Source organism: Clinocottus analis, unplaced genomic scaffold (assembly GCF_023055335.1).
Source record: "Clinocottus analis isolate CAN_PGR_092001 unplaced genomic scaffold, fCliAna1.0.p SCAF_21, whole genome shotgun sequence".
NCBI lineage: Eukaryota > Metazoa > Chordata > Actinopteri > Perciformes > Cottidae > Clinocottus > Clinocottus analis.
This window is the reverse complement of record NW_027175943.1, coordinates 12,186,429-12,199,398: the sequence shown is the minus strand read 5'-3', so window position 1 is coordinate 12,199,398 and position 12,970 is coordinate 12,186,429. Positions and strand designations below refer to the sequence as shown.

At 47.3% G+C, this 12,970-nt stretch overlaps 1 protein-coding gene across 10 annotated transcripts in view; it reads left to right on the top strand.

Moving 5' to 3' along the window:
* nrxn2b (neurexin 2b) overlaps nucleotides 1–12,005 on the top strand; it is a 638,339-nt gene extending 626,334 nt beyond the window's left edge. For 9 of the 10 annotated variants that reach the window (XM_068587905.1, XM_068587904.1, XM_068587901.1 and 6 more), the window contains one exon: nucleotides 8,850–12,005. In XM_068587905.1, coding sequence (XP_068444006.1) covers nucleotides 8,850–9,748 — 899 coding nt within the window. In that variant the 3' untranslated portion in view covers nucleotides 9,749–12,005. The remainder of the gene's footprint in view (nucleotides 1–8,849) is intronic. The other variant, XM_068587907.1, reaches the window with a different exon arrangement.
* The last annotated feature ends 965 nt before the right edge of the window (nucleotides 12,006–12,970 follow it).

Sequence of the window (12,970 nt, the reverse complement as noted above, 5' to 3'; positions counted from 1 at the left end):
AGCTGCCAAGAACCCTCGCACGGCGAAGCAGTGTGACTCAAGCGAGACAATCCAGTCGACAAAACAGAATATGCAGATCCACATTTAATGACATTTTATCCTGAAAGATCGTGTCTGACACGATTGCTGTTGTTAAACGGCATTACGCGTTTAAACGGCTGGCGTGGGCGGGATGAAAACAACAATTGCCTCGACGAAACCTGTGCGTGTGCGCTGCCAACTTCTCGGGATTATAACAGGGGAAAGTCTTCTTCTGGAGCCTCGTTAATAACACCTGGGGCAGAAGCAATCTTTTCCAAATGAAGTCCATAAATGCACACTTGATTTGCATATTATAGATTGCAGGGCAGATAGCAAAGAGTCACACGCACTCAGTAATTTATGCCGGCGTTTATTATTAGATTCGAGATAGAAGTGAAGAGGTTTTGCGCTGATAATGTTTAAAATAATGCTTTGACGCGTGTTTGACAGGTCACGAGAGATAGCGGAGCAGTCAGCGGTTGGAAACGGGATTAGAAGTTGGCAAATAGCTTTTTAATGGAGCCGTGTCTTCAATCACATCCCACTTGGCTCGCTCTCTGAGAATCATGCTTAAACTGCACACATTACCACTTTGCAAAACATGTAAGCGCCGCTAACACGTCGACTCCCCGGAGGCCTCCGGACCAATGCTTGGAAGAAGAAAAAAAAGAAAGCATGAATAGCTTTTAATGGGCTCCTTTCTGGCTTTCACAAAAAAATGGAAAAGAATGTAAATAACAATTGAAAATGGATCCATCGTGAATTATACAACATTAAGGGGCACATTAAAGATGATATCCGTACCGCTTCCCCTATCTTCACTCGAGGTTTAAAGTTGGAAAATCCAATCCTTCCCATTATGGAAGCCCCTGTAATTAAGCGCGGTCGCGATGCTATCGCAGTGACAAACTGTCCAGAGACAGACGTATGAGCGGCCCCGTGTCTTTTTAATAACCGCCGCGTGCGCACAAATCGCTCCACTGTGGAAACGCTGCTGCTGAGAATCGGCGGCAGAAACCTCAAGCCATCAAAAAGCATCGAGGAATTGCAGAACAGAGCCTCAATAGTGTGTAAACGGTGCTTGTTACCAAGCACAACGTCAGCGTTGATGTAGTTTGTGTGGCTAAAACTGCATACAGGAAATATATATAGATCATGCAAGTAACCGAGCTCTGTGATGTCTTCCCCACCTTCACATATGGATCATGTGACCTGACGGCTCTCGTACATCTCCTCATTATGAGCCCAGGACAGCTCCTATCCTATCGAGTCTGATTAATGTAGACATGAAGTATCGCGCTGACGCTCGTGGTGCTGTCAATGCCAGAGGACTGAAACGTAAACGGGAGGACGACAGCGCAGATGTTCGGGGGCAAAGCAAAATGTTCTTTCATTCATCAGCGTTATTATGCAGAAGCATTAATGGTCATCCTTTGCATTGATCATTCGGGGTTGATTGTGTGTGTACAGAAGGTGCCGATCACACCAGACTGGACTCTCAAAAACACGTCGCTAGCAAAACCATGGTTTTCCTACGGTACGGCACGTCTTTTAAACGCGCCCCGTCGCGTTTTTCTTGCATTTCTTTGGCGCTTAAAAGTTAAAAGTGAACCCAAAAACTCTGTTTTTTGGGGACTTTTTCTTCCTCCTCCTCATCACACAACACAGCAAGGGCAAGAGCGAGACGTCTGCTTGAATCCATTTTGTAAGTTAGGTTTTAGCGCCCGGTTGCGCGCGCAGCCCCGCTCCACAGTCTTTGAAGTCGCATCTGGTGAGATCGGCCCCAAAGGGTTTATAAATCAAAATCAAAATCTAATTTCTACGTACGCAAACATGTAGCGACGCCCCTCGAGACTCACGCGGTGAAAACAATACCAGCGGCAGGTAAAAAAAAAAGAGTCGCCATAATGTCTTAGTTTGTAAAAAAGCACCTCACTTTTCCTGTTTTTTCTTTTTTTTTTCCCGGCAAAGGGGATTAGTAGTTCCGATAGAATATATGTTGGACTGTAAACGGGAGGAGATTATAGCAATCGGTATGTTCGTGCGAGGAGAAACGGATCTAAACCTCTGTAGAGAAACTGGAGTGTAGCATTCTCCTGCGGTTTCCTCTGTAGGTGGTGAGGACCGAAATAGAGACTCAATTCCCTTCTTATCGGAAGCAGAAATGAGAGTTTTTCTCTGGATGCTATGGCCGGGCTTAATCTCCCATGAGGGGAAACGCAACGCTCTCTCTCTCTCTCTCTCTCTCTCCCTCTCTCTCTCTCTCTCTCTCTCATGCCCACACAAACAGTGCAGACATGCTCACCTTACCAGACAGACACTTGTCTCTCTCAGTCTGTGGGTGTAAAGTTTTTCTCTCTCTCTCTCTCCATCCGTCTCTCCTGAGAAACAACAAGCGCGAGCACGCGCTCCGTATCACGCCGTCCAGATGCCACGAGAGCCAGCGGGGTCGGATAAGCCTCTTCGAGAGGGGAGGAGAAGAGGAGAAAAAAAACTGACGACAAGGTGGAGGAAAAAGAATCAACAATGTCCGAGGGAACGCGCCCCCCCCCCCCCCCTCCATCACGCGGGCCTGTAGTCATGGTGTGACAGGACCGGTGTTTTCAATCCCAACGCCAGAATGAGGCTCGCGTCTTATTGAGCGGCCTTCGGGGGGGAAGGAGAGAAAAAAAAAAAAAGTTAAGCGCAGCGTTGGATTTTTCTATTAAGCCGCGCGAGATATGACTGCTGTGAATTCACGGGGATCAATAAACTCCTTTCCGACAAGCAGAGGAAGCCGCTGGAGCTCCCAATGCGCTTTCCAGATGTGTTTACAGCAGCCGTCGTACGACGGAGTATAATTCAGGGTTGTTTTCTTATTCAAGCCGGGCGTTCTCTCTAATGGCGCGCTGATGATGATGACCCTCGGACAACTGTGGTGGTGGTGGTGAAGGGGCAGAGTGGATGCAAAACAGGCAGAGCAGGAAGGAAAGGAAGGGAAGGAAAGGACTCGAGGAAGAGATGAGCTGGGAGGCTTGACCCTCATCCACATTTGTCGCACGTTCCTTTGCACTCGAAGCAGAAGCGAGAGATTGGGAAGAGGAGGAAGAGGAAGGCGAAGGATGCAAAATCGAGCCAGCCGAGCGAAATTCCCATGAACGATTCCCGCCTTTCCCCGCCAGGCTAATTAAACTCTGACTTTGTTAGGGAGCCTTAATTACATCAGCCAATTAAAGCCCCGGGTCGGATCCTCCGTTGCCGCTAATGAGCCGCAGTCGCGAGAGTGACACGACCTGGGAGGCGGGGACGAGGATGAGGCAGAAGAAGACTCTCTCAGAAACACATCCTCATGTCCGCGTGAACTCTCACATACATGAAAAGTCATCCGCGGACGGTAATTGTGTTCACAGCGACGCACAATTAGAGAATGTTACACACATCTTTCTCCAACAGCGAGCTCATTAAATCTCTTTCATTTTGTCTCGCTCTTCTCTACCTCGGCACGACCTCACTTTCCTTCTCTCTCTCTCCCTCTCTCTCTCTCTCTCTGTCTCTCTCTCTTTCTCTCGCATACCTCCGAGCTACTTATCAGTCCCAGGATGTTGGAGGCGCTATATCGGTTTTACTCCGACAAGATCAGAGCTTTGAGGAGCTCCTCAATAATTCATCAGGCGACAAGCCATGGAGACAACCTGCGAGTGTTCTTTTTTAGGTCGCGGAGTGAAACCGAGAGATTGGATGAGGGATGGACCCAGCGTGACTCGGAGCGCGTCGGGATCAAACCCGCGCCGGTCGATGGGTTTGGGTGTCGGCGCGATGCTTCATCGATCTCGCCGAGATAGCCATCCTGCGCGAGTAAACAGCCCCGGGTTTATCTCGCGGGTTCCACGGGTTAGATGTTCGGCACCGTGGAGGCTTGAGCCGCCGCCGTCCTCTGGGTGATCTCTGAAGGCGACGCCGTCCTGTCCCGGCACACAGATTTCAGGGGGGCGTGTCCTCAGCGTCACCAACTATGCAGGGATTAGTACAAAAAATAGTTTGAATACTTAATATACAATGTTGTTATTCAACAATATTCAATTCAATTAGAAAAATCCTGATTGGCCGACCCTAAACCTAAATGTACTAGATTGTTTTCTTTAACTTTTATTGATAAATGATTACGAATCAACATCATTAAAAAAAAAAGAACTAGTTTGGAAAAAAAAATAACAGTCTTTAAATGCGGGATTAGGAGCGTGTGTATTTCCTCCACACTTTCTAAAATGGCGGCTTCCGGCTAACGGTGCTAGCGCACGGTGCTAACAGTGTTTAGCTGGTGGGCTACGATTGCATTTTAATTGATAGTCCATAAAAAAAACCTGATATCACATATCAGGACATGTGTTTTTGCAAATAAACCTACATGGTTGAAAAATAAACAGACTATATATATATATATATATATATATATATATATATATATATATATATATATATATATATACTGACACCGGCGCAATGCCAAAGCAGCGAGGTGGTGAGGTAGTAGCTCAGGATTTATCTGCGTATGGGCGAGATTTACACCACAGCGAGGGAGAAACACACCGCGCCGGCCAGAAAAACCAAATGCAGCAGGTTCATGGAGTGGATCCAGGTGCTGATGAGCCGTAGGGAGGTTACTGTGACTTTGCCAACATGTGACTCAGTGAGACACGATATGGGCAGGGCACCGTCTCTGTGTCACAATAAATCACTTTGGCTGAGAGACACAGCAGCATTTGTAAATAGTTGATGGATTCATGTTTGAAGAAACAGCGTTTTTTCTTTCTTCTCCTCCCCGTTGTAGAAATTACAGAGCCACTATAGTGGCCTGATTTAAAAGCAAGCAAGGGAAGATATATTATACTCGGACACGCTGTAGGATTTTCCATCTGCAGTCTAATCAAAGCTGAATTATAGAATGCGCAAACTCCAAACACGCTTTTTGGTCTAAATATTTCAAATGGATGTGAGCGGGCCGACGTGACCGGCAGAATAACAATGTTTGTCAGGAGACCGACGTAGATGCATCATTATCCACCGGTCCCATTCTCCTTTGGAGTAAATAGAGTGTGGATGGGGGGGGATGACTCATACTGGCAGCGCCGTGGAGTGGCGTGTGGGTAAAGATAAAGAAGAGATGTCATCATGTGGGCTAAACGTGGCCTCCGCTGTTCAAATCAATGGAGTCAAACTCAATCAATCAGGCTCAATATCGCTGAGTCTGGCTCGCTTTAATGCTTATATCCTGATATTACAGCGACACGGTATTAAAGACGGAGGCTCCCACACACTGAAATCACGCTACATGTCTTTCATATAATACTGTGGTTCTTGGCAGCTTTCAGCACAGGAGAGCGCATCTTTGTCTCATCCGTGACATGGTTTATTTTTTATTTTTGTCAGCATCGCTGCCCGCGGGTGCTAACCGCTAACCAGAGCTGCGTACGGAGAGAAGAGGGCGCAGTCGTGGAGAGCCGATGGACGCCGTAGATTGGTTTAAACTACGGGTGCAGTAGGCTCGGGTCACGCAACAGGAAATGAAACGAGGGTTCACTTGATGACTGTTGAGATGCGGCTCGCTCTGTGTGAGGGCTGAGGTTCATCTGTTCTCCATTAGCCTGCCGGCCGTGGCGGACGGCGGCCATCAGGCTTTTGGCTCCGCGACGCTGAGAGCACAGCAGAGCGACGCGGGCGAGCTATCGTAGCCATCCTTTACCGTTCAAAGACCTCGATGTCGTCCATGTTTGCCTCCAGAATATCTACATCAGTCTTTTACAGGCGAAACCTTCTCACTCCAAACTCATGACATACAGCAGCGGGTCCGTGTGCCTGAACTTTAAACTATGGCACACTCGTCCATCTACTATTTCTCACAGGAATATATTATGCTCCGGGTTAAAATAAGCTGGTGTGTGACATAGTGAAGTGTACGTATAATAAGTTAATTAGCTTAAAATAAGCCTGGATTAGCTTTTGGTTTTACTCAGGACACGAACGGCGGCCTCCTGAGTGAAGGTCTTATGTTCTTGACCCTTTTTTTTTATTTATTTTTTATTTGCACAATTCAAACAATAACAATCACAACAGAGATAAATAAATATATCACAGCGCAGGAAGAGACAAAAAAGCCAACTGGGCTTATTTGAAGCCTCTACCTATATAATCTATTACAATTTCACAAAATGACAAACATCAAATGAAAAATGCATAAGATAGACAACAAAAGAAAGAAAGAAAAGAAAGAAAAATGATGTCATTATATTGAGTCTGCGTAGGTGTGTGTGTGTGTGTGAAAGTAAGCATGGCTTGCGTTTGTTCAGGGATATTGGAAATATACCTTTGTGGCATTTCCTAAGCAATGCTAATGCTACAAGTCCCCATGAGTGAAACCAGCTAAACATTTTGACACAACAGTTAAAACAAGAAAGACATGAACATTAATCCATATTAAAAAAAACTTCACCCACCCCGACATCCGACAAAGATACGGCATAGTTTGAAACTGAAGGCCAGAGGTCGAGCTGCTGCATGGACGACCTGGAGGTGAGAACAGACTCTGGGGGCGTCTGAGGTTGACAGAAAACACACGGGTTAAGTAAGAAGTGTTGCTGATTCTGCGAGGATTACACGTCGTTTACACTAACACGAGCATCCATCTGCAGTGTCAGCCCCGTGTGCGTGTGCGTGGAAGTGGGCCAACCGGCGAGCGGAGGCAACTCCTCCGTAATTGCCCGGCTGCAGGTATAAAGCTTGAAATTGCACTCGCAGCATCTCTGCCACTCAGAGAGATGGCAAAGCAAAGATAGCGGCGCCGCCATCTCGTCGATCACCCCCTCCAGTCAAACGTACACCCGGTATCTCTGAGGTCCCCAAAACAGATTTTTATTTTTTTTATTTTTAGGTCTCCTGTGACTTTGACAAGTCATTTCACACAAACCACAAATTTTGCCGAAAAAATGCTCGAAAGTTGTGAAAATCCTCCTCGGTGCGTCTCTTTGTTCTGCGAAAGTGACACGGCGCTCTGCTGTCCTCTCAGCCTTCAAGGTGAAACAGCCCTCCAACACAGAAAGAAAGGAAATATAATGGAGAGGAATAACTTGAGCATTGCCATGGAAACTAGCCTGAAGTTAGAAAAGAAGGGTTGAAGAATTACTGCATTTCCTTTCTTTTTTTTCCTCTAATCGTCACAGCCTTTTCACATTTTGCTGTATTTCAAAGTGTGTTGTTCTATGCCGATGTGTAACAAAGCCTTTGAGTGAAAATGTTGTATTGCTGACGAGGTGTGTGTGTGTGTGTGTGTTGGGGGGTTTGAGCGCTGCCGAGCTGAATACAGGGGGAATTGTTCCAATCCCAACATTCCCCTTGACTAATCCCCCTCCCCTCCTGAAATGCCTGATCCAACCCCTCCCCCCTCTGAGTCACTGATTCACCTCATCACCTGAACAACGAGCCGAGTCATGATTCTACGCTGATGATGTTGGCATATCTCTGGTCATGTTTTGCTGTTACCTTCTCCTGTTTCTCCCCCCGTAAAATGTGCCATGATCTAATCTCCCCCCTCCCTTCCTCTGCCATGTTTAACAAATGTTTCCTTGACTGTGACCTTAACACATTTACCAGACCTCAGAGAACAAACGTTTTTCTGAAAGTCAAATGTAGTGTATGAAGTGATATTCTGCCATGTTCTGTTAACAAACTCCCAATCTGTTTAACCCTTAACTCCAGCTGGGCTAGAAAGCATTTATCCTGATTGAATGTTTACCAATGATATTGTAATCCAGCCAGCAATCTGTATTTAATCCAGGGTGATCTTGTCACAAGTGGGCTTGAATCGGATAACCGAGGCTCGACAAACAAATTCCGGCTCATTAAGAGGATTATTTAATTGACACCTGTCGTGTGTCTGTTTTAGGAAGGATGTCATGTTTATGTGTGGTGTTTGGGAGGGAGGCGGGCCTCAGGTGAGGTGTGTAATGCAGTGTGCTGGAGTGTGTACTTAGAGACATTCAGCAGCTCCTGCAGCAGCTCCTGAGGGTTTTGCATACAGATTAAGCTAATTAGAAATGAGCCATAGAAAAACCACCATGCCCAAAGGGGGGGGGGGGGGGGGGAGTGGGATTGAGCCCATCCTTCATAAACACGCTGAATAACTCAAGTTTCTTAACATCATGATTATTATGATTATTCGCCCCCCTCACACACAAAAAAAAAAGAGGTAACTACGTTGGGGGCGGGTGTGGGGAGGGGTGAGTTGTTTATCACTATACGAGAACAATCTTACACAGCTTTCTTTTTGTAATTTTTTTTTTCATGCAAAAATCATGCGGCCAATTTGTTGATGTAAGTGACCTGAACCTCGTGGTTTTGCTATCTTATTCAACCAATCACAGCAGAAAAGCATCTGAAGCGTGAGCGTAGCCAGCGCAGGCCAGAAAGTCGTAGCAGTGAAGCGTAGGCTGTGTTACAATAGATGTTAAGCTGTTCAGTGTAATTTGTAGTCTACTTTTATCTTGTCTTAGCGATGTAGCATGTAGGTCTGTGCAGCTCAGGGAGACAGGTGAGCTCAGCTAGGACCAGGTGCAGACAGAGTATTGTCTTAGCTTGTATTCTATTCCAGTCCAGAGCTAGTCAGCATATTAACTTTTGAAATAGACCAGACTAACTAAACTTGTATAACTAACCTCATGTAAAGTTGTAGTGCTGTTCTAATACTGGTGTTGCTGTATTCATTTGAGCTGTTTTTCTTCTGTTCATCTGGAGGTGGTCTCTCTCTCCGGCGGCTCGCTAACACTCTGTTTTCCCCCGTTGTCTCTTTCTTGTCCTAGGAGGTGAATTAGTGTTGCCCATAATAACCGTGGACTCCCTAGACCCCCCGTCCATCGCCACCCACTACCCCGTAATCCCCCCGCCCCCCACCACCTACCGCCCCTTCCTGACCCTGCTCGAAACCACCAAAGAGTCCCTCCCCTTCCCAAACGGCCGGCCCCCCTGCCTCTTGGACCAGGAGGACTGCGAGGAGCCCATCGAGGTGTCGGCGTACGGCTCGGGGGAGATGACAGAGTCGGATGACGAGGACTATTACAAAAACTCCCACCTGGTCACCGACAGGACTGTCCTCCCTCCGCCCCCGGCTGTCGAGGGCAGCGTCCAGAACCCCCGAGACCGCCACTTCTCCCGCTCCCCGAACTCCCACCGCCCGCCCCTCTCCTCCACCCCCACGGCCAACCCCGACCAGCTCAGCCCGCGCCTCAAGCCGGCCGCCGCCGGCGGCAGCAGCAGTAGCGACAACAACAAAATCCCCGCGGGCAAAATGAACACCCGGGACCAGGTGCTGCTGCCACCGGCCCACCCGTCCTCCGACCCGGGCCACCGCAGAGTCCCGGGAATAACCTACCCTCCGAATTTCCCCCATGTTCCCACTCCAGACCCCACGTCTCCCGACCGAGGGCTCCCCGGCGCCGTGGAGGTGCAGCAGTCCAGCAGCACCACGGGGATGGTGGTCGGCATCGTGGCGGCCGCCGCCCTCTGCATCCTCATCCTGCTCTACGCCATGTACAAGTACCGCAACCGCGACGAGGGCTCCTACCAGGTGGACCAGAGCCGCAACTACATCAGCAACTCGGCCACGCAGAGCAACGGGGCCCTGGTGAAGGAGAAACAGCCCAGCACTGCCAAGACGGTCACCAAGAACAAGAAGAACAAAGACAAAGAGTACTACGTCTGAGGGAGCGCCGCCGCGACACACAGAGACAGAGAGATGCACTTAGAGAAGGAAAGAGACGAGAGAAAGAGGGAGCGAGAAAAGGGCAGTATATGGAAACGTAGCAGAGGGGTTTGCTCATTCAACACTTCAGTATTGTCAGGTGGCCCATTCATGTCAATTCCAATATGATCAGAAGCAGAGGAAGCAGGGGAGGCAAGGTGCCATCACGGTTCTGTTCACACCGCTTCAGCGTTGCTTTTCGATCCATTTGGCTTCTTATCCTCATCACCACGGTGTGGATTGAAGGCAGGGCTTCATTACACCTCAGATCTCAACACACACTGTGCCAACAACCGTGTTCCAAATGTCGATCCAACAAGTGATTTGTGCGTCCGCACGCGACGAGCCTATTCAATGTCGTGAGTACTGTAGGAAGAAGCGCCAGCGTCAGTATTTGTGTCACGGTCCGTACTCCATCCTTGAGGTGGGAAGGCCTTCGTCCTTTTGAGAAAGTATCAACGTTTTATTCGTCCACCTGTTTTGAATTTGGCGACTTCGACATCCCCTCTGTCAAATCGATATACTGCCGGCTCACAGAGACATCGTGTCAAACCCAGCTCTCCCTCCTCTGTGAGCGCTCGGGCGTCTCCGATCTTCTCGACCTCTTCGCCAGATCTCTCTCTCTCTTCCTCTCCGTTCGGCCCGTTGCACCCTGTCTCTCTCCTCTGTCCGGCGCGCGCCGCAGCCGACGCTACGTAAACTCTGCCGTGTTTCAAGCATGTAGTATTCATTTACGAAAAAGAGATACAAAACTTTTTCTTTCTGTGGAGTTCTGAGAAAAAAAAACCAATTTAAAAAAAAAAAAAAAAAACGACTAAAAAATGACGACGACGATTGATGATCATAACGACGTAGCAACGACGCGAGATACCAACACTCCAGCCCGATGGATGCTAACCTGTACGTTTGAAGCCGCCAAAAACTTGTTGAGGCCAAAAAAAAACTTTTTGGTCGTCCTTTTGTTCCAGCAGATCTGTGTCATGTGATTCTCGAAGCCCCGCCCCCGTCCTTTCCCCCCTCTCCTAGTGGGCCAGCAGAGAAACTGTGTCACGTCCTTACAGTACAGTTACTCATAACCGAAACACAGAAAAAACCTCCAGCAAACAAGATGAACTCTGTTCTATATAATTATAAATATATGTATAGACGTTGCAGAAAACCTACGGACCTAAAGCGTGAGCGAGGGGGAAAGCGAGAGCGCGCTGACGGCGAAGACTTTAGGATTTTTTGACGGTGACAACGCCCAGGACCCCGCCTCCTCAGACCCCGCCCCCCCCTCATGAACAGCACGGCTGACGTAGCCTCGCTGCAAGACTCAGTCACTTTGGTTTGCTCTTTTCTTTTCTTTCTTTTTTTGTTTTTTTCCTCTGAAGAAATGAGAGACATTATAGGGAAATTGTGAATAGATTCTTGCTGGAGTTCCACTGTGGAGAGCGATAGCTTGCGGCCGAAGATGCGACTGTCTTTCGCCCCCTCTCTCTCGCGCCTTGACTGGACTGACGGGCAGCCAGTGGGCAAAGCAAACTTTGTGTGCTCATCCCACGAATACGAGGTGAACGGCAGTTCGCTGGAAGATGTACAACAGAACTCTAGTATTCCAATTTTCTCAACTCTATTAAAAAAAAGAAAACTGTACCATGAAAAGAAAAGAAAAATCCTGAAAAAAGTTTGTGAAATGTCTAAATATTTGACTCTCATCCCCATTACTAAGAGAACTGTGTTTTCCCTCATCATCATTCCTGTTTGGAGAAAAGAAAAAATATTACGATCCTGGAAAATGGAAATTTTCGATGTGTTTTCTTTCGGTAATTGAGCAAATGTGATTTGGGTTATGAGCATTCTCCTTTTATTCCATCTGTCATCCTCCCATCTGTTTTTGTCCTTCATCTATTCCTTTTTCTCTGTCTGGCCGATTGTGCGTTCCCATACCTCGTGGAGAAAGCAGGCTCTATCCATTCTCCATGTTTTCTTTTTATCATTTGTTTTATATCTATTTCTGTCTATCTGGCTGGAGACAAGATGGCCGCCGTTTCATTTGACGGGCTCCATCGATTCAGTGCCCTGCCGCGTTCGTCTGGTTTCTCTCCTTCTCCATTCCAAGCATACTCCTCCCAGTATCTTCCTGTTCTTTCTAAATGTTATTGTAAAGTGTTCCAGTGAGATGACTCTAAATATGTGTACATTAACAGAGGGAATACACTTGGTTATATACTTCTTACTCCTTGTGTCGCGTGGTCTCTTTATCGTCTGCTTGTCTCTCATGCAGTCAAATACTCATGGAAGCCCTTGGTTGCACATCAGCATCACCTATAAAGCTGCTGATAGAAACATGTACTCGACACCTGGTGCTAAAATCCTTCATCAGGACATTTATTCGTTGCGAGGAAGGCGCAGAGAAGAATTACACAGCACGGCGCATCCTGGACCGTCCAAAGAACGAGCAGAGAATTGTTTCTTTGAATAAATGTCTGAGGATAAACACTCATCTTCGTCCCACATGACGTCTGTAGACGGGCTTGCATCGCCATGGTTGTGTGATAACAAAGGAACTGCATGTTCTTTCAGACGGAGACGGACAGATTCCTCAGTCTCATGACTATCAGGAGACGAGCCATGTTTGTGTTTGAACTCTTCGTCGCTAAAACTCAATGAGAAGTCACGGGCCTTCCTATAGTGCATATGATTAATACACATATTATATGATTGTGAATATAACAGTGAAATAGTAACTGATTAACCTCTTGTATCCCCAGCAAAACATAAACTTAATTATCACCGCAAGCACAAAGTTTATTAACTTCATTTAAAGTGCTGCAATACTGCAACCCTTGTGAGAATATACATATGGGTAAAACAAATAAAGTAATCGTTAAATTTAAGTACTTCCATAACTCCATGAACTCGCTGCAAAGTACCCCTTAAGAGAAAATAAGTTTTTCTTCCAACTTGTGCCCACTTGCAGAAAGCTGAGATCAGAGAAACAGACACATGGCCAACTGGTCTAGACAACATGGCCCTGTAGCTTTTCCAGTCTTCTGACCTCTTCAAGCGCTTTCACACTACTTGTCATCGTTCACACACTGATGGGAGGGGCTAAAGTTCCACCTGCTCATCAGGAGTACATACAAATACACCGTTAGCACAGCAGAGTCTTACCCAACATCGACATGGGCTAGCGGGGTC